Source organism: Saimiri boliviensis, chromosome 12, assembly GCF_048565385.1.
Source record: "Saimiri boliviensis isolate mSaiBol1 chromosome 12, mSaiBol1.pri, whole genome shotgun sequence".
In the NCBI taxonomy this organism is placed as follows: Eukaryota; Metazoa; Chordata; class Mammalia; order Primates; family Cebidae; genus Saimiri; species Saimiri boliviensis.
Genome location: NC_133460.1, coordinates 106,835,885 through 106,861,250, shown reverse-complemented (window position 1 = coordinate 106,861,250; position 25,366 = coordinate 106,835,885). Strand labels below are relative to the sequence as shown.

General features: G+C 51.2%; 1 protein-coding gene across 1 annotated transcript in view; it reads right to left on the bottom strand.

Moving 5' to 3' along the window:
- DMBT1 (deleted in malignant brain tumors 1) overlaps window positions 1-25,366 on the bottom strand; it is an 89,144-nt gene that overhangs the window by 26,059 nt on the left and 37,719 nt on the right. Inside the window, 25 exon segments of the mRNA XM_074383027.1 lie at window positions 145-183; window positions 1,082-1,111; window positions 2,079-2,402; window positions 3,161-3,199; window positions 4,083-4,112; window positions 5,099-5,422; window positions 6,303-6,341; window positions 7,240-7,269; window positions 8,237-8,560; window positions 9,319-9,357; window positions 10,242-10,271; window positions 11,258-11,581; window positions 12,463-12,501; window positions 13,379-13,408; window positions 14,376-14,699; window positions 15,458-15,496; window positions 16,381-16,410; window positions 17,397-17,720; window positions 18,602-18,640; window positions 19,518-19,547; window positions 20,515-20,838; window positions 21,597-21,635; window positions 22,519-22,548; window positions 23,535-23,858; window positions 24,740-24,778. Coding sequence (XP_074239128.1) covers window positions 145-183; window positions 1,082-1,111; window positions 2,079-2,402; window positions 3,161-3,199; window positions 4,083-4,112; window positions 5,099-5,422; window positions 6,303-6,341; window positions 7,240-7,269; window positions 8,237-8,560; window positions 9,319-9,357; window positions 10,242-10,271; window positions 11,258-11,581; window positions 12,463-12,501; window positions 13,379-13,408; window positions 14,376-14,699; window positions 15,458-15,496; window positions 16,381-16,410; window positions 17,397-17,720; window positions 18,602-18,640; window positions 19,518-19,547; window positions 20,515-20,838; window positions 21,597-21,635; window positions 22,519-22,548; window positions 23,535-23,858; window positions 24,740-24,778 — 3,183 coding nt within the window.

The window sequence follows — 25,366 nt, the reverse complement described above, 5'->3', positions numbered from 1 at the left end:
AGGGAGGCCACTTTCCTCCCCAGGTAAACCACAGGGACATGAAACACAGGAGAGCACACCTTGAGTCTCATTCCATCATTTTCAAAAGAAATACTTGAAAGAGGTAGAGAGTGAGCCCTAGGGAGTGGTGAGAGGATGATTTACCTATGGTCGATGCAGGTAAGTCAGTGGCTGGCCAAGCATCTGTAAATTGCAACGAAGAGAAAGGACAGAGTTAGACTTGACGGTAAAAAACTCAAAAGGAAAGGTCTCTGGACCAGGCAAGCATCATGAAAACTATTGAGTTTCTGGTTCCTGCCACTTGCTCCAAGTGTCTGTCCAAGTCTCCAGATCAGTGAGCTCAGCCAGGAATAAATGCCTCACTGGAGACCAGTCCTATCCTTCCTAGATGCCCTTTTCTCTGCCACAAAGGTTAGCCTGCCCCATCCACTGACACATGCACCGATGGGCACATCTGACACCATTGCTGAGACTCTGACAGGTCCAGCTAAAATGTTTAGGGGACCAAAAAGCTGCTCAAAGGGTGTCAAGTTTCCTGGTGAGTGGAGGCACCAGAAATATTTGCTATCTCTCTCCCAGCGAGCACGGCCTCTACCTTTTCTGGATGCAGAAGTGGCCCTGCAAAATCTGGGGTGTTTGATGGAGTGAGGGGTGAAGGTATCAGGCCTGCACTGGCAATGCTTGCCCATGGAAAAAGTCATGTTTAAGACTGGTACTGACATGGGCTTCCCAGGTGACTTTATCAACCACTCTCAGTTCTCAGAAAGGTTAGATCAGCTCTGAATAGAAAGGAGTCAAAGCTCATTAAACATGAGGCCACTTCCTGAAATTGTAAGGGTTACCCATAGTACAGTATGAAACTGCTTCAGGAAAGCTGAGCTAAATGGACCAGAAGTCAGAAGCCTCCTCCATCCTATGTCTGTTGAAGCGCTGTGCTGGGGTCTCAGTTACAAAGTGGTGGGGAGATGTTATATGCCCCACTGTATCCACACAGAGGAGCAGGAGAGCTCTGTGGAGTGGGGGAAGGGGTAATTGAGCAGAAAGAGAAGGGACATCCTGAGAAAGGATGCTGGGGACTCACCTGGCCTGGGCGTTGACCAGGACTGGGAAGCTGTGGCAAAGAGAAGAGAAGATCAGATCAGATGCGCCAACAGAAACTGTAAAACTAGAGCAAAGGAGGAAGGATCTGCACGAGTCTGACACCCAGTCCATCCTTCTCCCCTGTCACACAGAGGGGCGTTGCCATGCGCATTCCCACAGAGATGTTCCTTGGAAGGGATCGAGCAGATACTGTCCATTATTGCCACCTCCAAGATGATTAACTTGGTGTCTGCCCAGGGTGAGCACGTTGACTGAAAACCAATCCTCTCTCTGGCATGTCTTGGCAGTTCCTGAGTCAGCAGAGCTGAAGAGGCCGCTCCAGCCAAAATCCCTCATGTTATCTTCCAGCCCCAACCACAGGCAATAATAAGGCCATGCCTGGCAGGCCTCATGGAGGCTGCCGTCCCCACACCGGACTCGGGCACAGGCAGTGCTCCGCAGTGTTCTGAAAGGAGCTGTGATCAAGGACTCCTACTCCGTGTGACCCACGCCTGACAGGAACAGACACCCTTGTGCACTTGTCAGCTTTATGCCTCTATTTACAGATTCTCCTGTTGGCTGTCAGCTGAGAACCCACCCGCAAACAAACATCCTTAGTTCAGAGTGTCTTGCAGAGAGAGGATCCCTGCCCTGTCCCGCTGTCTGTGCTGTGTCCATGATACCCTCACCCAGTGCTACTCAGCGAGGGAGAAATGGAGCCCTGGGGAGCCAGTACTTTTCTCTTCTGCCTATTCCTTGCACAGTCTCATGATAGCGATAAAGTCTGGGTTGCAGTTTGAGTTTGGTCCCCTGTTCCAAGTGACCACAGGAACACTAGGCAGTGAATTCATATGGATTCGGAGCAGAGCGCTAACAAGACTTCAAAAATATGGAAAACACAGAACAAGCTTTGAGTGAGGAGATCAGAATGTAATAAGGACTTTCTTCCTGAGCAAACTCTAGCCCAGAGGAGGGAGCCCAAGGTCTTGGAGGCTCACCTGAGCAGATGACACCAGCGTCTTCACTGTGCTGACAGTTGTGGGAGAGCCAGCCATTGTGAGGGCAGCTCCACAGGTAGGACTCATACCCTGAGCAGCGCACGTCATCCAGGACAATGGGTCCATAGCCCTGACCAAAGCGGGCATTTCCTGGGGCTGACATGGCCCATCCGCATTCCAGCTGTCTGCAGACCACATTGGCATCACTGATGTCCCAGCTGTCATCACACACGGTGCCCCAGGAGCCTCGGTACAGGACTTCCACTCGGCCCTGACACCTGTCACTTCCATTCACCAGCCTCAGGGCCAAACCGGATTCAGATCCTACAGGGGAACACAAGAACTCTTCGTCCATATGGATCATGAGATCAGTGATCTAAGGAATCTTCCACACTCAGGGCACTTCCTGATGGCCTAAGTCTCTTGGGCAAGTAATCACCTTTGAATACGTTACGAAAAGAAGTTCAGCCTCATGGTAGTGGAAGAAGTAGTGATGTCCTACTCTGCCCAGGTCTATGGAAGCTCAAGTACTCGGGAAGAACCTGTGACCCCTCTAGAGGTGACAGGAATGGACGCCTCACTCCCCATTCTGAGCTCCATTCTCACACAGGATGAAGCTGCACAGCTCCAGATAGGAGGGCGAGAACTGCCCCATGTTCAGGAGTTTGGAGGCACCCACAGGGTCCTCTCTGGCTTCTGGCAAAGTGTCAGCAATAACAGGACTTTGCCAGACAGCTGTGGGAACAGGCACTGTCCCCTACTCAGCTCTGGTCTGCAACCGTTGGCTGAGGACCAGGAACAAGAACCCAGGATGATTAGGAACCTGTCCAGGGTGTGTCTTGAGCACCTGAGTGAGGATCTTTCCTGAACACATAACACAGATTCCCAGGTCACCAGCACCCTCCACCCTACAACATCAGACCCCAGACTATGTTCCCTGAGAGGCCACCTTCCTCCCCAGGCAACCTGCAGGGACATGAAAAACAGAGACACCCACCTTCAGCCTCATTCTATCACTTTCAAAAAAAATGTTTGAAAGAGGTAGAGAGTGAACCCTAGGGAGCGGTGAGAGGATGATTTACCTATTGTAGATGAAGGTAAGTCAGTGGCTGGCCAAGCATCTGGAAATTGCAACAAAGAGAAAGGACAGAATTAGACTTGAGGGTGAAAAGCTCAACAAGGAAAGGTCTCTGGACCCGGCAAGCATCAGGAAAACTATTCAGTTTCTGGCTCCTGCCACTTGCTCCAAGTGTCTGTCTAAGTCTTCAGCTCAGTGAACTCAGACAGGAAAGAAGGCCTCACTGGAGACCAGTCCTATCCCTCCTACATGTCCCCTTCTGAGACACAAAGGTTACCCTGCCTCATCGACTGACACTTGGACTGATGGGCACATGTGACACCATTGCTGAGATTCTGGCAGTTCCACCTGTTAGGGGAACCAAGGAGGTGCCCATTGGGCTATCAAGTTTCCTGGTAAATGGAGGCACCAGAAATAGTATTGCTCTCCATGTGGAGCATGGCCTCTGCCTTTTCTGGATGCAGATTTGGCCCTACAGAATCTGGAGTGTTTGCAGCAGTGAGGGATGGAGGTATCAGCCTGCACTGACATTGCTTGCCAATGGACAAAGTCATGTTTAAGGCTTCCATGAACACTGTCTTTCCAGATGACTTTATCAACCGCTCTCAATTCTCAGAAAGGAGAGATGAGCTCTGAATATAAAGCAGCCAAAGCTCATTAAACATGAGGCCACTTCCTGAACCTGCAAGGGTTACCCATAGTACAGCATGAAAGTGCTCAGGAAAGCTGAGATAAATGGAACAGAAGTCAGAAGCCTCCTCGCTCCTATGTCTGTTGAGGCGCTGTGCTGGGGTCTCAGTTACAGAGTGGTGGGGAAAATAATATGCCCCACGGTATCTGCCCAGAGGAGCTGGAGAGCTCTGTGGATTGAGGCTAGGGGTAATTGGGCAGAAAGAGAAGGGGCATCCCAGATGCTGGGGACTCACCTGGCCTGGGCGTTGACTGGGACTGGGAAGCTGTAAGAAAAAGAGAAAGTCAGATCAGAAGCACTAACAGAGACCAGCAGGACTGGAAAAAGGAGGAAGGAACTGGGCCACTCTGACACTCAGTCCATCCTAGTCCCCTATCACAGAGGGATGGACATTGCCATGCACACCCCACAGAGATGCTCCTTGCAATGGATCAGGGCAGATCATGTCCATGATTGCCAGCTTCAAGGGGACTAACATGGTGTCTACTAAGGGGGACCAGGTTGACCCAAAACCAACCCTCTCCATGGCACCTCTTGGCAGTTCCTAAGTCAACAAGTCTGAGGAGGCCACTCCAGGCAAAATCCCTCAAGTGATCTTCCAGTAACAACCACTGGCAATAACAAGGCCATGCCTGGCCGGCCTCATGAGGGCTGCAATCCCCCCATCATTCCTGGAACACGGCAGTGATCCACAGTGCTCTGTAAGGAGCTGTGATTAAGGACTCCAACTCCATGTGACCCAGGCCTCACACAAACAGACACTCTAAGCCTGACACAAACTGTCACGTTTACTCTCCTAAGCCGTGTGCTTCTATTTCTAGCCCTCCTTATTGGGTCTCAGCTGAGAACCCACCTCCGGACAAGCATCCTTAGTTCAGAGATTCCCCCAGTGAGAGGATCCCTCCGCTGCCCCACTGTCTGTGCTGTGTCCATGACACCCTCACCCAGTGCTACTCAGCAGGGGAGAAATGGAGCCCTGGGGAGCCAGCACTTTTCTCGTCTGCCTCTTCCTTGCACTGTCTCAGGATAGTGATAATGTTGGGGTTGCAGTTTGAGTGTGATCCCTTGTCCCACGTGACCACAGGAATACCAGGCAGTGAATTCATATGGATTTTGAGCAGAGCGCTAACAAGACTCCAGAAATATGGGAAACAGAACAAGCTTTGAGTGAGGAGATCAGAATGTAATTAAGACTTTCTTCCTGAGCAAACTCCAGCCCAGGGGAAGGAGCCCAAGGTCTTGGAGGCCCACCTGAGCAGATGACACCGGCGTCTTCACTATGGCGACAGTTGTGGGAGAGCCAGCCATTGTGAGGGCAGCTCCATAGGTAGGACTCATGCCCTGAGCAGCGCACGTCATCCAGGACTATGGGTCCATAGCCCTGACCAAAACGGGCATTTCCTGGGGCTGACGTGGCCCAGCCACAGTCTAGCTGTCTGCAGACCACATTGGCATCACTGATGTCCCAGCTGTCATCACACACGGTGCCCCAGGAGCCTCGGTACAGGACTTCCACTCGGCCTTGACACCTGTCACCTCCATTCACCAGCCTCAGGGCCAAACCGGAATCAGATCCTACAGGGGAACACAAGGATTCTTCATTGTGGAAAGTAGAAAGGTTACTTTTAAAAGTTTTCTTTCTTTTTGCAGAATAAGTGTGCTAATAACGTTGTTAGGCCCTATCCTGTATAACTGTTAGTAGACAGGCCATGCTTACAGGCACATAGTACCTTCTACATCCTTGTACTTTAACCAAGATATCTGTGCTGGACTGCTCACAGGCATGTCCGAGCTCTCCGTTGCCTTTCCCTGTTTAGAAAAGTTTAAAGAAGTTGTAAGCCAATCAGGTTTTAGTTTAATATGTGAGGTCTGGCTCCAGCCACTGGAGATCAGACATCAGCAGTAAGGACAACCCCAAAGGCGTAAGGAATAATTGTGTGTGTATTTGCTTCTGAGCTCCATTCTAACACAGGATGAAGCTGCACAGCTCCATAGAGACGGCTGACACCTTCCCCATGTTCAGGAGTTTTGTGACACCCACATGGTCCTCTCTGGCTTCTGGCAAACTGACAGGAATGGCAGGACATTGCTCAGTCACCTGAAGGGACAGGCGCTTTCCCCTGCTCTTCACAGATCTATAAACTATGGCCTGAGGGCCAGGAACGAGGAGCCATCAGGATGACGGAGCCATCCAGGGCTTCTTCTGAGCACCTGAATGAGGGGCTTTCCTAACCACACAAAACAGAATACCAGGGCAGACAGGTCACCAGGACCCTCCGCCCTCCACCATCAGACCCAGGACTAGGTTCCCAGGGAGTCCACGTTCCTCCCCAGGTAACCCACAGGGACATGAAACACAGGAGAGCACACCTTGAGTCTCATTCCATCATTTTCAAAAGAAATACTTGAAAGAGGTAGAGAGTGAGCCCTAGGGAGTGGTGAGAGGATGATTTACCTATGGTCGATGCAGGTAAGTCAGTGGTTGGCCAAGCATCTGTAAATTGCAACAAAGAGAAAGGACAGAGTTAGACTTGAGGGTAAAAAGCTCAAAAGGAAAGGTCTCTGGACCAGGCAAGCACCATGAAAACTATTGAGTTTCTGGTTCCTGCCACTTGCTCCAAGTGTCTGTCCAAGTCTCCAGATCAGTGAGCTCAGTCAGGAATAAACGCCTCACTGGAGACCTGTCCTATCCCTCCTAGATGCCCTCTTCTCAGCCACCAAGGTTAGCCTGCCACATCCACTGACACATGCACCGATGGGCACATCTGACACCATTGCTGAGACTCTGACAGGTCCAGCTAAAATGTTTAGGGGACCAAAAAGCTGCTCAAAGGGTATCAAGTTTCGTGGTGAGTGGAGGCACCAGAAATATTTACTATCGCTCTCCCAGCGAGCACGGCCTCTGCCTTTTCTGGATGCAGAAGTGGCCCTGCAAGATCTGGGGTGTTTGATGGGGTGAGGGGTGAAGGTATCAGGCCTGCACTGGCAATGCTTGCCCATGGACAAAGTCATGTTTAAGACTGGAACTAACATTGCCTTCCCAGGTGACTTTACCAACCACTCTCAGTTCTCAGAAAGGTTAGATCAGCTCTGAATAGAAAGGAGTCAAAGCCCATTAAACATGAGGCCACTTCCTGAAATTGTAAGGGTTACCCATAGTACAGTATGAAACTGCTTCAGGAAAGCTGAGCTAAATGGAACAGAAGTCAGAAGCCTCCTCCATCCTATGTCTGTTGAAGCGCTGTGCTGGGGTCTCAGTTACAAAGTGGTGGGGAGATGTTATATGCCCCACTGTATCCACACAGAGGAGCAGGAGAGCTCCGTGGAGTGGGGGAAGGGGTAATTGGGCAGAAAGAGAAGGGACATCCTGAGAAAGGATGCTGGGGACTCACCTGGCCTGGGCGTTGACCAGGACTGGGAAGCTGAGGCAAAGAGAAGAGAAGATCAGATCAGATGCACTAACAGAAACTGTAAAACTAGAGCAAAGGAGGAAGGATCTGCACGAGTCTGACACCCAGTCCATCCTTCTCTCCTGTCACACAGAATGGCGTTGCCATGCGCATTCCCACAGAGATGTTCCTTGGAAGGGATCGGGCAGATCCTGTCCACTATTGCCACCTCCAAGATGATTAACTTGGTGTCTTCCCAGGGTGAGCACGTTGACTGAAAACCAATCCTCTCCCTGGCATTTCTTGGCAGTTCCTGAGTCAGCAGGGCTGAAGAGGCCGCTCCAGCCAAAATCCCTCATGTGATCTTCCAGCCCCAACCACAGTCAATAATAAGGCCATTCCTGGCAGGCCTCATGGGGGCTGCCGTCCCCACACCAGACTCAGGCACAGGCAGTGCTCCGCAGTGTTCTGAAAGGAGCTGTGATCAAGGACTCCTACTCCGTGTGACCCACGCCTGACAGGAACAGACACCCTTGTGCACTTGTCAGCCTTCCGACTCTATGTCCAGATTTCCCTATTGACTGTCAGCTGAGAACCCACCCGCAGACAAGCATCCTTAGTTCAGAGTGTCTTGCAGTGAGAGGATCCCTGCCCTGTCCCGCTGTCTGTGCTGTGTCCATGATACCCTCACCCAGTGCTACTCAGCGAGGGAGAAATGGAGCCCTGGGGAGCCAGTACTTTTCTCTTCTGCCTATTCCTTGCACTGTCTCATGATAGCGATAAAGTCTGGGTTGCAGTTTGAGTTTGGTCCCCTGTTCCAAGTGACCACAGGAACACTAGGCAGTGATTTCATATGGATTCGGAGCAGAGCACTAACAAGACTTCAAAAATATGGAAAACACAGAACAAGCTTTGAGTGAGGAGATCAGAATGTAATAAGGACTTTCTTCCTGAGCAAACTCTAGCCCAGAGGAGGGAGCCCAAGGTCTTGGAGGCTCACCTGAGCAGATGACACCAGCGTCCTCACTGTGCTGACAGTTGTGGGAGAGCCAGCCATTGTGAGGGCAGCTCCACAGGTAGGACTCATACCCTGAGCAGCGCACGTCATCCAGGACAATGGGTCCATAGCCCTGACCAAAGCGGGCATTTCCTGGGGCTGACATGGCCCATCCGCATTCCAGCTGTCTGCAGACCACATTGGCATCACTGATGTCCCAGCTGTCATCACACACGGTGCCCCAGGAGCCTCGGTACAGGACCTCCACTCGGCCCTGACACCTGTCACTTCCATTCACCAGCCTCAGGGCCAAACCGGATTCAGATCCTACAGGGGAACACAAGAACTCTTCGTCCATATGGATCATGAGATCAGTGATCTAAGGAATCTTCCACACTCAGGGCACTTCCTGATGGCCTAAGTCTCTTGGGCAAGTAATCACCTTTGAATATTTTACGAAAAGAAGTTCAGCCTCATGGTAGTGGAAGAAGTAGTGATGTCCTACTCTGCCCAGGTCTATGGAAGCTCAAGTACTCGGGAAGAACCTGTGACCCCTCTAGAGGTGACAGGAATGGACGCCTCACTCCCCATTCTGAGCTCCATTCTCACACAGGATGAAGCTGCACAGCTCCAGATAGGAGGGCGAGAACTGCCCCATGTTCAGGAGTTTGGAGGCACCCACAGGGTCCTCTCTGGCTTCTGGCAAAGTGTCAGCAATAACAGGACTTTGCCAGACAGCTGTGGGAACAGGCACTGTCCCCTACTCAGCTCTGGTCTGCAACCGTTGGCTGAGGACCAGGAACAAGAACCCAGGATGATTAGGAACCTGTCCAGGGTGTGTCTTGAGCACCTGAGTGAGGATCTTTCCTGAACACATAACACAGATTCCCAGGTCACCAGCACCCTCCACCCTACAACATCAGACCCAAGACTATGTTCCCAGAGAGGCCACCTTCCTCCCCAGGCAACCTGCAGGGACATGAAAAACAGAGACACCCACCTTCAGCCTCATTCTATCACTTTCAAAAAAAATGTTTGAAAGAGGTAGAGAGTGAACCCTAGGGAGCGGTGAGAGGATGATTTACCTATTGTAGATGCAGGTAAGTCAGTGGCTGGCCAAGCATCTGGAAATTGCAACAAAGAGAAAGGACAGAATTAGACTTGAGGGTGAAAAGCTCAACAAGGAAAGGTCTCTGGACCCGGCAAGCATCAGGAAAACTATTCAGTTTCTGGCTCCTGCCACTTGCTCCAAGTGTCTGTCTAAGTCTTCAGCTCAGTGAACTCAGACAGGAACGAAGGCCTCACTGGAGACCAGTCCTATCCCTCCTACATGTCCCCTTCTGAGACACAAAGGTTACCCTGCCTCATCGACTGACACCTGGACTGATGGGCACATGTGACACCATTGCTGAGATTCTGGCAGTTCCACCTGTTAGGGGAACCAAGGAGGTGCCCATTGGGCTATCAAGTTTCCTGGTAAATGGAGGCACCAGAAATAGTATTGCTCTCCATGTGGAGCATGGCCTCTGCCTTTTCTGGATGCAGATTTGGCCCTACAGAATCTGGAGTGTTTGCAGCAGTGAGGGATGGAGGTATCAGCCTGCACTGGCATTGCTTGCCAATGGACAAAGTCATGTTTTAAGGCTTCCATGGACACTGTCTTTCCAGATGACTTTATCAACCGCTCTCAATTCTCAGAACGGAGAGATGAACTCTGAATATAAAGCAGCCAAAGCTCATTAAACATGAGGCCACTTCCTGAACCTGCAAGGGTTACCCATAGTACAGCATGAAAGTGCCCAGGAAAGCTGAGATAAATGGAACAGAAGTCAGAAGCCTCCTCGCTCCTATGTCTGTTGAGGCGCTGTGCTGGGGTCTCAGTTACAGAGTGGTGGGGAAAATAATATGCCCCACGGTATCTGCCCAGAGGAGCTGGAGAGCTCTGTGGATTGAGGCTAGGGGTAATTGGGCAGAAAGAGAAGGGGCATCCCAGATGCTGGGGACTCACCTGGCCTGGGCGTTGACTGGGACTGGGAAGCTGTAAGAAAAAGAGAAAGTCAGATCAGAAGCACTAACAGAGACCAGCAGGACTGGAAAAAGGAGGAAGGAACTGGGCCACTCTGACACTCAGTCCATCCTAGTCCCCTATCACAGAGGGATGGACATTGCCATGCACACCCCACAGAGATGCTCCTTGCAATGGATCAGGGCAGATCATGTCCATGATTGCCAGCTTCAAGGGGACTAACATGGTGTCTACTAAGGGGGACCAGGTTGACCCAAAACCAACCCTCTCCATGGCACCTCTTGGCAGTTCCTAAGTCAACAAGTCTGAGGAGGCCACTCCAGGCAAAATCCCTCAAGTGATCTTCCAGTAACAACCACTGGCAATAACAAGGCCATGCCTGGCCGGCCTCATGAGGGCTGCAATCCCCCCATCATTCCTGGAACACGGCAGTGATCCACAGTGCTCTGTAAGGAGCTGTGATTAAGGACTCCAACTCCATGTGACCCAGGCCTCACACAAACAGACACTCTAAGCCTGACACAAACTGTCACGTTTACTCTCCTAAGCCGTGTGCTTCTATTTCTAGCCCTCCTTATTGGGTCTCAGCTGAGAACCCACCTCCGGACAAGCGTCCTTAGTTCAGAGATTCCCCCAGTGAGAGGATCCCTCCGCTGCCCCACTGTCTGTGCTGTATCCACCACACCCTCACCCAGTGCTACTCAGCAGGGGAGAAATGGAGCCCTGGGGAGCCAGCACTTTTCTCGTCTGCCTCTTCCTTGCACTGTCTCAGGATAGTGATAATGTTGGGGTTGCAGTTTGAGGGTGCTCCCTTGTCCCACGTGACCACAGGAATACCAGGCAGTGAATTCATATGGATTTTGAGCAGAGCGCTAACAAGACTCCAGAAATATGGGAAACAGAACAAGCTTTGAGTGAGGAGATCAGAATGTAATAAGGACTTTCTTCCTGAGCAAACTCCAGCCCAGGGGAAGGAGCCCAAGGTCTTGGAGGCCCACCTGAGCAGATGACACCGGCGTCTTCACTATGGCGACAGTTGTGGGAGAGCCAGCCATTGTGAGGGCAGCTCCATAGGTAGGACTCATGCCCTGAGCAGCGCACGTCATCCAGGACAATGGGTCCATAGCCCTGACCAAACCGGGCATTTCCTGGGGCTGACGTGGCCCAGCCACAGTCCAGCTGTCTGCAGACCACATTGGCATCACTGATGTCCCAGCTGTCATCACACACGGTGCCCCAGGAGCCTCGGTACAGGACTTCCACTCGGCCTTGACACCTGTCACCTCCATTCACCAGCCTCAGGGCCAAACCGGAATCAGATCCTACAGGGGAACACAAGGATTCTTCATTGTGGAAAGTAGAAAGGTTACTTTTAAAAGTTTTCTTTCTTTTTGCAGAATAAGTGTGCTAATAACGTTGTTAGGCCCTATCCTGTATAACTGTTAGTAGACAGGCCATGCTTACAGGCACATAGTACCTTCTACATCCTTGTACTTTAACCAAGATATCTGTGCTGGACTGCTCACAGGCATGTCCGAGCTCTCCGTTGCCTTTCCCTGTTTAGAAAAGTTTAAAGAAGTTGTAAGCCAATCAGGTTTTAGTTTAATATGTGAGGTCTGGCTCCAGCCACTGGAGATCAGACATCAGCAGTAAGGACAACCCCAAAGGCGTAAGGAATAATTGTGTGTGTATTCGCTTCTGAGCTCCATTCTAACACAGGATGAAGCTGCACAGCTCCATAGAGACGGCTGACACCTTCCCCATGTTCAGGAGTTTTGTGATACCCACATGGTCCTCTCTGGCTTCTGGCAAACTGACAGGAATGGCAGGACATTGCTCAGTCACCTGAAGGGACAGGCGCTTTCCCCTGCTCTTCACAGATCTATAAACTATGGCCTGAGGGCCGGGAATGAGGAGCCATCAGGATGACGGAGCCATCCAGGGCGTGTTCTGAGCACCTGAATGAGGGTCTTTTCCTAACCACACAAAACAGAATACCAGGGCAGACAGGTCACCAGGACCCTCCGCCCTCCACCATCAGACCCAGGACTAGGTTCCCAGGGAGTCCACTTTCCTCCCCAGGTAACCCGCAGGGACATGAAACACAGGAGAGCACACCTTGAGTCTCATTCCATCATTTTCAAAAGAAATACTTGAAAGAGGTAGAGAGTGAGCCCTAGGGAGCGGTGAGAGGATGATTTACCTATGGTCGATGCAGGTAAGTCAGTGGCTGGCCAAGCATCTGTAAATTGCAACAAAGAGAAAGGACAGAATAAGACTTGAGGGTGAAAAGCTCAAAAGGAAAAGTCTCTCGGCCAGGCAAGCATCATGAAAACTATTGAGTTTCTGGTTCCTGCCACTTGCTTCAAGTGTCTGTCCAAGTCTCCAGATCAGTGAGCTCAGCCAGGAATAAACGCCTCACTGGAGACCAGTCCTATCCCTCCTAGATGCCCTCTTCTCAGCCACAAAGGTTAGCCTGCCCCATCCACTGACACATGCACCGATGGGCACATCTGACACCATTGCTGAGACTCTGACAGGTCCAGCTAAAATGTTTAGGGGACCAAAAAGCTGCTCAAAGGGTATCAAGTTTCCTGGTGAGTGGAGGCACCAGAAATATTTACTATCACTCTCCCAGCGAGCATGGCCTCTGCCTTTGCAAATTCTGGGGTGTTTGATGGAGTGAGGGGTGAAGGTATCAGGCCTGCACTGGCAATGCTTGCCCATGGACAAAGTCATGTTTAAGACTGGAACTGACATGGCCTTCCCAGGTGACTTTACCAACCACTCTCAGTTCTCAGAAAGGTTAGATCAGCTCTGAATAGAAAGGAGTCAAAGCTCATTAAACATGAGGCCACTTCCTGAAATTGTAAGGGTTACCCATAGTACAGTATGAAACTGCTTCAGGAAAGCTGAGCTAAATGGACCAGAAGTCAGAAGCCTCCTCCATCCTATGTCTGTTGAAGCGCTGTGCTGGGGTCTCAGTTACAAAGTGGTGGGGAGATGTTATATGCCCCACTGTATCCACACAGAGGAGGAGGAGAGCTCCGTGGAGTGGGGGAAGGGGTAATTGGGCAGAAAGAGAAGGGACATCCTGAGAAAGGATGCTGGGGACTCACCTGGCCTGGGCGTTGACCAGGACTGGGAAGCTGTGGCAAAGAGAAGAGAAGATCAGATCAGATGCGCTAACAGAAACTGTAAAACTAGAGCAAAGGAGGAAGGATCTGCACGAGTCTGACACCCAGTCCATCCTTCTCCCCTGTCACACAGAGGGGCGTTGCCATGCGCATTCCCACAGAGATGTTCCTTGGAAGGGATTGGGCAGATCCTGTCCACTATTGCCACCTCCAAGATGATTAACTTGGTGTCTTCCCAGGGTGAGCACGTTGACTGAAAACCAATCCTCTCCCTGGCATTTCTTGGCAGTTCCTGAGTCAGCAGGGCTGAAGAGGCTGCTCCAGCCAAAATCCCTCATGTGATCTTCCAGCCCCAACCACAGTCAATAATAAGGCCATTCCTGGCAGGCCTCATGGGGGCTGCCGTCCCCACACCAGACTCAGGCACAGGCAGTGCTCCGCAGTGTTCTGAAAGGAGCTGTGATCAAGGACTCCTACTCCGTGTGACCCACGCCTGACAGGAACAGACACCCTTGTGCACTTGTCAGCCTTCCGACTCTATGTCCAGATTTCCCTATTGACTGTCAGCTGAGAACCCACCCGCAGACAAGCATCCTTAGTTCAGAGTGTCTTGCAGTGAGAGGATCCCTGCCCTGTCCCGCTGTCTGTGCTGTGTCCATGATACCCTCACCCAGTGCTACTCAGCGAGGGAGAAATGGAGCCCTGGGGAGCCAGTACTTTTCTCTTCTGCCTATTCCTTGCACTGTCTCATGATAGCGATAAAGTCTGGGTTGCAGTTTGAGTTTGGTCCCCTGTTCCAAGTGACCACAGGAACACTAGGCAGTGATTTCATATGGATTCGGAGCAGAGCACTAACAAGACTTCAAAAATATGGAAAACACAGAACAAGCTTTGAGTGAGGAGATCAGAATGTAATAAGGACTTTCTTCCTGAGCAAACTCTAGCCCAGAGGAGGGAGCCCAAGGTCTTGGAGGCTCACCTGAGCAGATGACACCAGCGTCCTCACTGTGCTGACAGTTGTGGGAGAGCCAGCCATTGTGAGGGCAGCTCCACAGGTAGGACTCATACCCTGAGCAGCGCACGTCATCCAGGACAATGGGTCCATAGCCCTGACCAAAGCGGGCATTTCCTGGGGCTGACATGGCCCATCCGCATTCCAGCTGTCTGCAGACCACATTGGCATCACTGATGTCCCAGCTGTCATCACACACGGTGCCCCAGGAGCCTCGGTACAGGACCTCCACTCGGCCCTGACACCTGTCACTTCCATTCACCAGCCTCAGGGCCAAACCGGATTCAGATCCTACAGGGGAACACAAGAACTCTTCGTCCATATGGATCATGAGATCAGTGATCTAAGGAATCTTCCACACTCAGGGCACTTCCTGATGGCCTAAGTCTCTTGGGCAAGTAATCACCTTTGAATATTTTACGAAAAGAAGTTCAGCCTCATGGTAGTGGAAGAAGTAGTGATGTCCTACTCTGCCCAGGTCTATGGAAGCTCAAGTACTCGGGAAGAACCTGTGACCCCTCTAGAGGTGACAGGAATGGACGCCTCACTCCCCATTCTGAGCTCCATTCTCACACAGGATGAAGCTGCACAGCTCCAGATAGGAGGGCGAGAACTGCCCCATGTTCAGGAGTTTGGAGGCACCCACAGGGTCCTCTCTGGCTTCTGGCAAAGTGTCAGCAATAACAGGACTTTGCCAGACAGCTGTGGGAACAGGCACTGTCCCCTACTCAGCTCTGGTCTGCAACCGTTGGCTGAGGACCAGGAACAAGAACCCAGGATGATTAGGAACCTGTCCAGGGTGTGTCTTGAGCACCTGAGTGAGGATCTTTCCTGAACACATAACACAGATTCCCAGGTCACCAGCACCCTCCACCCTACAACATCAGACCCAAGACTATGTTCCCAGAGAGGCCACCTTCCTCCCCAGGCAACCTGCAGGGACATGAAAAACAGAGACACCCACCTTCAGCCTCATTCTATCACTTTCAAAAAAAATGTTTGAAAGAGGTAGAGAGTGAACCCTAGGGAGCGGTGAGAGGATGATTTACCTATTGTAGATGAAGGTAAGTCAGTGGCTGGCCAAGCATCTGGAAATTGCAACAAAGAGAAAGGACAGAATTAGACTTGAGGGTGAAAAGCTCAACAAGGAAAGGTCTCTGGACCCGGCAAGCATCAGGAAAACTATTCAGTTTCTGGCTCCTGCCACTTGCTCCAAGTGTCTGTCTAAGTCTTCAGCTCAGTGAACTCAGACAGGAAAGAAGGCCTCACTGGAGACCAGTCCTATCCCTCCTACATGTCCCCTTCTGAGACACAAAGGTTACCCTGCCTCATCGACTGACACCTGGACTGATGGGCACATGTGACACCATTGCTGAGATTCTGGCAGTTCCACCTGTTAGGGGAACCAAGGAGGTGCCCATTGGGCTATCAAGTTTCCTGGTAAATGGAGGCACCAGAAATAGTATTGCTCTCCCTGTGGAGCATGGCCTCTGCCTTTTCTGGATGCAGATTTGGCCCTACAGAATCTGGAGTGTTTGCAGCAGTGAGGGATGGAGGTATCAGCCTGCACTGACATTGCTTGCCAATGGACAAAGTCATGTTTTAAGGCTTCCATGGACACTGTCTTTCCAGATGACTTTATCAACCGCTCTCAATTCTCAGAACGGAGAGATGAACTCTGAATATAAAGCAGCCAAAGCTCATTAAACATGAGGCCACTTCCTGAACCTGCAAGGGTTACCCATAGTACAGCATGAAAGTGCTCAGGAAAGCTGAGATAAATGGAACAGAAGTCAGAAGCCTCCTCGCTCCTATGTCTGTTGAGGCGCTGTGCTGGGGTCTCAGTTACAGAGTGGTGGGGAAAATAATATGCCCCACGGTATCTGCCCAGAGGAGCTGGAGAGCTCTGTGGATTGAGGCTAGGGGTAATTGGGCAGAAAGAGAAGGGGCATCCCAGATGCTGGGGACTCACCTGGCCTGGGCGTTGACTGGGACTGGGAAGCTGTAAGAAAAAGAGAAAGTCAGATCAGAAGCACTAACAGAGACCAGCAGGACTGGAAAAAGGAGGAAGGAACTGGGCCACTCTGACACTCAGTCCATCCTAGTCCCCTATCACAGAGGGATGGACATTGCCATGCACACCCCACAGAGATGCTCCTTGCAATGGATCAGGGCAGATCATGTCCATGATTGCCAGCTTCAAGGGGACTAACATGGTGTCTACTAAGGGGGACCAGGTTGACCCAAAACCAACCCTCTCCATGGCACCTCTTGGCAGTTCCTAAGTCAACAAGTCTGAGGAGGCCACTCCAGGCAAAATCCCTCAAGTGATCTTCCAGTAACAACCACTGGCAATAACAAGGCCATGCCTGGCCGGCCTCATGAGGGCTGCAATCCCCCCATCATTCCTGGAACACGGCAGTGATCCACAGTGCTCTGTAAGGAGCTGTGATTAAGGACTCCAACTCCATGTGACCCAGGCCTCACACAAACAGACACTCTAAGCCTGACACAAACTGTCACGTTTACTCTCCTAAGCCGTGTGCTTCTATTTCTAGCCCTCCTTATTGGGTCTCAGCTGAGAACCCACCTCCGGACAAGCGTCCTTAGTTCAGAGATTCCCCCAGTGAGAGGATCCCTCCGCTGCCCCACTGTCTGTGCTGTATCCACCACACCCTCACCCAGTGCTACTCAGCAGGGGAGAAATGGAGCCCTGGGGAGCCAGCACTTTTCTCGTCTGCCTCTTCCTTGCACTGTCTCAGGATAGTGATAATGTTGGGGTTGCAGTTTGAGGGTGCTCCCTTGTCCCACGTGACCACAGGAATACCAGGCAGTGAATTCATATGGATTTTGAGCAGAGCGCTAACAAGACTCCAGAAATATGGGAAACAGAACAAGCTTTGAGTGAGGAGATCAGAATGTAATAAGGACTTTCTTCCTGAGCAAACTCCAGCCCAGGGGAAGGAGCCCAAGGTCTTGGAGGCCCACCTGAGCAGATGACACCGGCGTCTTCACTATGGCGACAGTTGTGGGAGAGCCAGCCATTGTGAGGGCAGCTCCATAGGTAGGACTCATGCCCTGAGCAGCGCACGTCATCCAGGACAATGGGTCCATAGCCCTGACCAAACCGGGCATTTCCTGGGGCTGACGTGGCCCAGCCACAGTCCAGCTGTCTGCAGACCACATTGGCATCACTGATGTCCCAGCTGTCATCACACACGGTGCCCCAGGAGCCTCGGTACAGGACTTCCACTCGGCCTTGACACCTGTCACCTCCATTCACCAGCCTCAGGGCCAAACCGGAATCAGATCCTACAGGGGAACACAAGGATTCTTCATTGTGGAAAGTAGAAAGGTTACTTTTAAAAGTTTTCTTTCTTTTTGCAGAATAAGTGTGCTAATAACGTTGTTAGGCCCTATCCTGTATAACTGTTAGTAGACAGGCCATGCTTACAGGCACATAGTACCTTCTACATCCTTGTACTTTAACCAAGATATCTGTGCTGGACTGCTCACAGGCATGTCCGAGCTCTCCGTTGCCTTTCCCTGTTTAGAAAAGTTTAAAGAAGTTGTAAGCCAATCAGGTTTTAGTTTAATATGTGAGGTCTGGCTCCAGCCACTGGAGATCAGACATCAGCAGTAAGGACAACCCCAAAGGCGTAAGGAATAATTGTGTGTGTATTCGCTTCTGAGCTCCATTCTAACACAGGATGAAGCTGCACAGCTCCATAGAGACGGCTGACACCTGCCCCATGTTCAGGAGTTTTGTGATACCCACATGGTCCTCTCTGGCTTCTGGCAAACTGACAGGAATGGCAGGACATTGCTCAGTCACCTGAAGGGACAGGCGCTTTCCCCTGCTCTTCACAGATCTATAAACTATGGCCTGAGGGCCGGGAATGAGGACCCATCAGGATGAGGGAGCCATCCAGGGCGTGTTCTGAGCACCTGAATGAGGGTCTTTTCCTAACCACACAAAACAGAATACCAGGGCAGACAGGTCACCAGGACCCTCCGCCCTCCACCATCAGACCCAGGACTAGGTTCCCAGGGAGTCCACTTTCCTCCCCAGGTAACCCGCAGGGACATGAAACACAGGAGAGCACACCTTGAGTCTCATTCCATCATTTTCAAAAGAAATACTTGAAAGAGGTAGAGAGTGAGCCCTAGGGAGCGGTGAGAGGATGATTTACCTATGGTCGATGCAGGTAAGTCAGTGGCTGGCCAAGCATCTGTAAATTGCAACAAAGAGAAAGGACAGAATAAGACTTGAGGGTGAAAAGCTCAAAAGGAAAAGTCTCTCGGCCAGGCAAGCATCATGAAAACTATTGAGTTTCTGGTTCCTGCCACTTGCTTCAAGTGTCTGTCCAAGTCTCCAGATCAGTGAGCTCAGCCAGGAATAAACGCCTCACTGGAGACCAGTCCTATCCCTCCTAGATGCCCTCTTCTCAGCCACAAAGGTTAGCCTGCCCCATCCACTGACACATGCACCGATGGGCACATCTGACACCATTGCTGAGACTCTGACAGGTCCAGCTAAAATGTTTAGGGGACCAAAAAGCTGCTCAAAGGGTATCAAGTTTCCTGGTGAGTGGAGGCACCAGAAATATTTACTATCACTCTCCCAGCGAGCATGGCCTCTGCCTTTGCAAATTCTGGGGTGTTTGATGGAGTGAGGGGTGAAGGTATCAGGCCTGCACTGGCAATGCTTGCCCATGGACAAAGTCATGTTTAAGACTGGAACTGACATGGCCTTCCCAGGTGACTTTACCAACCACTCTCAGTTCTCAGAAAGGTTAGATCAGCTCTGAATAGAAAGGAGTCAAAGCTCATTAAACATGAGGCCACTTCCTGAAATTGTAAGGGTTACCCATAGTACAGTATGAAACTGCTTCAGGAAAGCTGAGCTAAATGGACCAGAAGTCAGAAGCCTCCTCCATCCTATGTCTGTTGAAGCGCTGTGCTGGGGTCTCAGTTACAAAGTGGTGGGGAGATGTTATATGCCCCACTGTATCCACACAGAGGAGGAGGAGAGCTCCGTGGAGTGGGGGAAGGGGTAATTGGGCAGAAAGAGAAGGGACATCCTGAGAAAGGATGCTGGGGACTCACCTGGCCTGGGCGTTGACCAGGACTGGGAAGCTGTGGCAAAGAGAAGAGAAGATCAGATCAGATGCGCTAACAGAAACTGTAAAACTAGAGCAAAGGAGGAAGGATCTGCACGAGTCTGACACCCAGTCCATCCTTCTCCCCTGTCACACAGAGGGGCGTTGCCATGCGCATTCCCACAGAGATGTTCCTTGGAAGGGATTGGGCAGATCCTGTCCACTATTGCCACCTCCAAGATGATTAACTTGGTGTCTTCCCAGGGTGAGCACGTTGACTGAAAACCAATCCTCTCCCTGGCATTTCTTGGCAGTTCCTGAGTCAGCAGGGCTGAAGAGGCCGCTCCAGCCAAAATCCCTCATGTGATCTTCCAGCCCCAACCACAGTCAATAATAAGGCCATTCCTGGCAGGCCTCATGGGGGCTGCCGTCCCCACACCAGACTCAGGCACAGGCAGTGCTCCGCAGTGTTCTGAAAGGAGCTGTGATCAAGGACTCCTACTCCGTGTGACCCACGCCTGACAGGAACAGACACCCTTGTGCACTTGTCAGCCTTCCGACTCTATGTCCAGATTTCCCTATTGACTGTCAGCTGAGAACCCACCCGCAGACAAGCATCCTTAGTTCAGAGTGTCTTGCAGTGAGAGGATCCCTGCCCTGTCCCGCTGTCTGTGCTGTGTCCATGATACCCTCACCCAGTGCTACTCAGCGAGGGAGAAATGGAGCCCTGGGGAGCCAGTACTTTTCTCTTCTGCCTATTCCTTGCACTGTCTCATGATAGCGATAAAGTCTGGGTTGCAGTTTGAGTTTGGTCCCCTGTTCCAAGTGACCACAGGAACACTAGGCAGTGATTTCATATGGATTCGGAGCAGAGCACTAACAAGACTTCAAAAATATGGAAAACACAGAACAAGCTTTGAGTGAGGAGATCAGAATGTAATAAGGACTTTCTTCCTGAGCAAACTCTAGCCCAGAGGAGGGAGCCCAAGGTCTTGGAGGCTCACCTGAGCAGATGACACCAGCGTCCTCACTGTGCTGACAGTTGTGGGAGAGCCAGCCATTGTGAGGGCAGCTCCACAGGTAGGACTCATACCCTGAGCAGCGCACGTCATCCAGGACAATGGGTCCATAGCCCTGACCAAAGCGGGCATTTCCTGGGGCTGACATGGCCCATCCGCATTCCAGCTGTCTGCAGACCACATTGGCATCACTGATGTCCCAGCTGTCATCACACACGGTGCCCCAGGAGCCTCGGTACAGGACCTCCACTCGGCCCTGACACCTGTCACTTCCATTCACCAGCCTCAGGGCCAAACCGGATTCAGATCCTACAGGGGAACACAAGAACTCTTCGTCCATATGGATCATGAGATCAGTGATCTAAGGAATCTTCCACACTCAGGGCACTTCCTGATGGCCTAAGTCTCTTGGGCAAGTAATCACCTTTGAATATTTTACGAAAAGAAGTTCAGCCTCATGGTAGTGGAAGAAGTAGTGATGTCCTACTCTGCCCAGGTCTATGGAAGCTCAAGTACTCGGGAAGAACCTGTGACCCCTCTAGAGGTGACAGGAATGGACGCCTCACTCCCCATTCTGAGCTCCATTCTCACACAGGATGAAGCTGCACAGCTCCAGATAGGAGGGCGAGAACTGCCCCATGTTCAGGAGTTTGGAGGCACCCACAGGGTCCTCTCTGGCTTCTGGCAAAGTGTCAGCAATAACAGGACTTTGCCAGACAGCTGTGGGAACAGGCACTGTCCCCTACTCAGCTCTGGTCTGCAACCGTTGGCTGAGGACCAGGAACAAGAACCCAGGATGATTAGGAACCTGTCCAGGGTGTGTCTTGAGCACCTGAGTGAGGATCTTTCCTGAACACATAACACAGATTCCCAGGTCACCAGCACCCTCCACCCTACAACATCAGACCCAAGACTAGGTTCCCAGAGAGGCCACCTTCCTCCCCAGGCAACCTGCAGGGACATGAAAAACAGAGACACCCACCTTCAGCCTCATTCTATCACTTTCAAAAAAAACGTTTGAAAGAGGTAGAGAGTGAACCCTAGGGAGCAGTGAGAGGATGATTTACCTATTGTAGATGAAGGTAAGTCAGTGGCTGGCCAAGCATCTGGAAATTGGAACAAAGAGAAAGGACAGAATTAGACTTGAGGGTGAAAAGCTCAACAAGGAAAGGTCTCTGGACCCGGCAAGCATCAGGAAAACTATTCAGTTTCTGGCTCCTGCCACTTGCTCCAAGTGTCTGTCTAAGTCTTCAGCTCAGTGAACTCAGACAGGAACGAAGGCCTCACTGGAGACCAGTCCTATCCCTCCTACATGTCCCCTTCTGAGACACAAAGGTTACCCTGCCTCATCGACTGACACCTGGACTGATGGGCACATGTGACACCATTGCTCAGATTCTGGCAGTTCCACCTGTTAGGGGAACCAAGGAGGTGCCCATTGGGCTATCAAGTTTCCTGGTAAATGGAGGCACCAGAAATAGTATTGCTCTCCCTGTGGAGCATGGCCTCTGCCTTTTCTGGATGCAGATTTGGCCCTACAGAATCTGGAGTGTTTGCAGCAGTGAGGGTGGAGGTATCAGCCTGCACTGACATTGCTTGCCAATGGACAAAGTCATGTTTAAGGCTTCCATGGACACTGTCTTTCCAGATGACTTTATCAACCACTCTCAATTCTCAGAACGGAGAGATCAGCTCTGAATATAAATTAGACAAAGCTCATTAAACATGAGGCCACTTCCTGAACCTGCAAGGGTTACCCATAGTACAGTATGAAACTGCTTCAGGAAAGCTGAGATAAATGGAACAGAAGTCAGAAGCCTCTTCCCTCCTATGTCTCTTGAAGTGCTGTGCTGGGGTCTCAGTTACAGAGTGGTGGGGAAAATAATATGCCCCACAGTGTCTGCCCAGAGGAGCTGGAGAGCTCTGTGGATTGAGGCTAGGGGTAATTGGGCAGAAAGAGAAGGGGCATCCCAGATGCTGGGGACTCACCTGGCCTGGGCGTTGACTGGGACTGGGAAGCTGTAAGAAAAAGAGAAAGTCAGATCAGAAGCACTAACAGAGACCAGCAGGACTGGAAAAAGGAGGAAGGAACTGGGCCACTCTGACACTCAGTCCATCCTAGTCCCCTATCACAGAGGGATGGACATTGCCATGCATACCCCACAGAGATGCTCCTTGCAATGGATCAGGGCAGATCATGTCCATGATTGCCAGCTTCAAGGGGACTAACATGGTGTCTACTAAGGGGGACCCGGTTGACCCAAAACCAACCCTCTCCATGGCACCTATTGGCAATTCCTAAGTCAACAAGTCTGAGGAGGCCACTCCAGGCAAAATCCCTCAAGTGATCATCCAGCGCCAACCACTGGCAATAACAAGGCCATGCCTGGCCGGCCTCATGAGGGCTGCAATCCCCCCATCATTCCTGGGACACGGCAGTGATCCACAGTGCTCTGTAAGGAGCTGTGATTAAGGACTCCAACTCCATGTGACCCAGGCCTCACACGAACAGACACTCTAAGCCTGACACGAACTGTCACGTTTACTCTCCTAAGCCGTGTGCTTCTATTTCTAGCCCTCCTTATTGGGTCTCAGCTGAGAACCCACCTCCAGACAAGCGTCCTTAGTTCAGAGATTCCCCCAGTGAGAGGATCCCTCCGCTGCCCCACTCTCTGTGCTGTGTCCACGACACCCTCACCCAGTGCTACTCAGCAGGGGAGAAATGGAGCCTTGGGGAGCCAGCACTTTTCTCTTCTGCCTCTTCCTTGCACTGTCTCAGGATAGTGATAATGTTGGGGTTGCAGTTTGAGTGTGATCCCTTGTCCCAAGTGACCACAGGAATACCAGGCAGTGAATTCATATGGATTCTGAGCAGAGTGCTAACAAGACTCCAGAAATATGGGAAACAGAACAAGCTTTGAGTGAGGAGATCAGAATGTAATTAAGACTTTCTTCCTGAGCAAACTCCAGCCCAGGGGAAGGAGCCCAAGGTCTTGGAGGCCCACCTGAGCAGATGACACCGGCGTCTTCACTATGGCGACAGTTGTGGGAGAGCCAGCCATTGTGAGGGCAGCTCCATAGGTAGGACTCATGCCCTGAGCAGCGCACGTCATCCAGGACAATGGGTCCATAGCCCTGACCAAAACGGGCATTTCCTGGAGCTGACGTGGCCCAGCCACAGTCCAGCTGTCTGCAGACCACATTGGCATCACTGATGTCCCAGCTGTCATCACACACGGTGCCCCAGGAGCCTCGGTACAGGACTTCCACTCGGCCTTGACACCTGTCACCTCCATTCACCAGCCTCAGGGCCAAACCGGATTCAGATCCTACAGGGGAACACAAGGATTCTTCATTGTGGAAAGTAGAAAGGTTACTTTTAAAAGTTTTCTTTCTTTTTGCAGAATAAGTGTGCTAATAACGTTGTTAGGCCCTATCCTGTATAACTGTTAGTAGACAGGCCATGCTTACAGGCACATAGTACCTTCTACATCCTTGTACTTTAACCAAGATATCTGTGCTGGACTGCTCACAGGCATGTCCGAGCTCTCCGTTGCCTTTCCCTGTTTAGAAAAGTTTAAAGAAGTTGTAAGCCAATCAGGTTTTAGTTTAATATGTGAGGTCTGGCTCCAGCCACTGGAGATCAGACATCAGCAGTAAGGACAACCCCAAAGGCGTAAGGAATAATTGTGTGTGTATTCGCTTCTGAGCTCCATTCTAACACAGGATGAAGCTGCACAGCTCCATAGAGACAGCTGACACCTTCCCCATGTTCAGGAGTTTTGTGATACCCACATGGTCCTCTCTGGCTTCTGGCAAACTGACAGGAATGGCAGGACATTGCTCAGTCACCTGAAGGGACAGGCGCTTTCCCCTGCTCTTCACAGATCTATAAACTATGGCCTGAGGGCCGGGAATGAGGACCCATCAGGATGAGGGAGCCATCCAGGGCGTGTTCTGAGCACCTGAATGAGGGTCTTTTCCTAACCACACAAAACAGAATACCAGGGCAGACAGGTCACCAGGACCCTCCGCCCTCCACCATCAGACCCAGGACTAGGTTCCCAGGGAGTCCACTTTCCTCCCCAGGTAACCCGCAGGGACATGAAACACAGGAGAGCACACCTTGAGTCTCATTCCATCATTTTCAAAAGAAATACTTGAAAGAGGTAGAGAGTGAGCCCTAGGGAGCGGTGAGAGGATGATTTACCTATGGTCGATGCAGGTAAGTCAGTGGCTGGCCAAGCATCTGTAAATTGCAACAAAGAGAAAGGACAGAATAAGACTTGAGGGTGAAAAGCTCAAAAGGAAAAGTCTCTCGGCCAGGCAAGCATCATGAAAACTATTGAGTTTCTGGTTCCTGCCACTTGCTTCAAGTGTCTGTCCAAGTCTCCAGATCAGTGAGCTCAGCCAGGAATAAACGCCTCACTGGAGACCAGTCCTATCCCTCCTAGATGCCCTCTTCTCAGCCACAAAGGTTAGCCTGCCCCATCCACTGACACATGCACCGATGGGCACATCTGACACCATTGCTGAGACTCTGACAGGTCCAGCTAAAATGTTTAGGGGACCAAAAAGCTGCTCAAAGGGTATCAAGTTTCCTGGTGAGTGGAGGCACCAGAAATATTTACTATCACTCTCCCAGCGAGCATGGCCTCTGCCTTTGCAAATTCTGGGGTGTTTGATGGAGTGAGGGGTGAAGGTATCAGGCCTGCACTGGCAATGCTTGCCCATGGACAAAGTCATGTTTAAGACTGGAACTGACATGGCCTTCCCAGGTGACTTTACCAACCACTCTCAGTTCTCAGAAAGGTTAGATCAGCTCTGAATAGAAAGG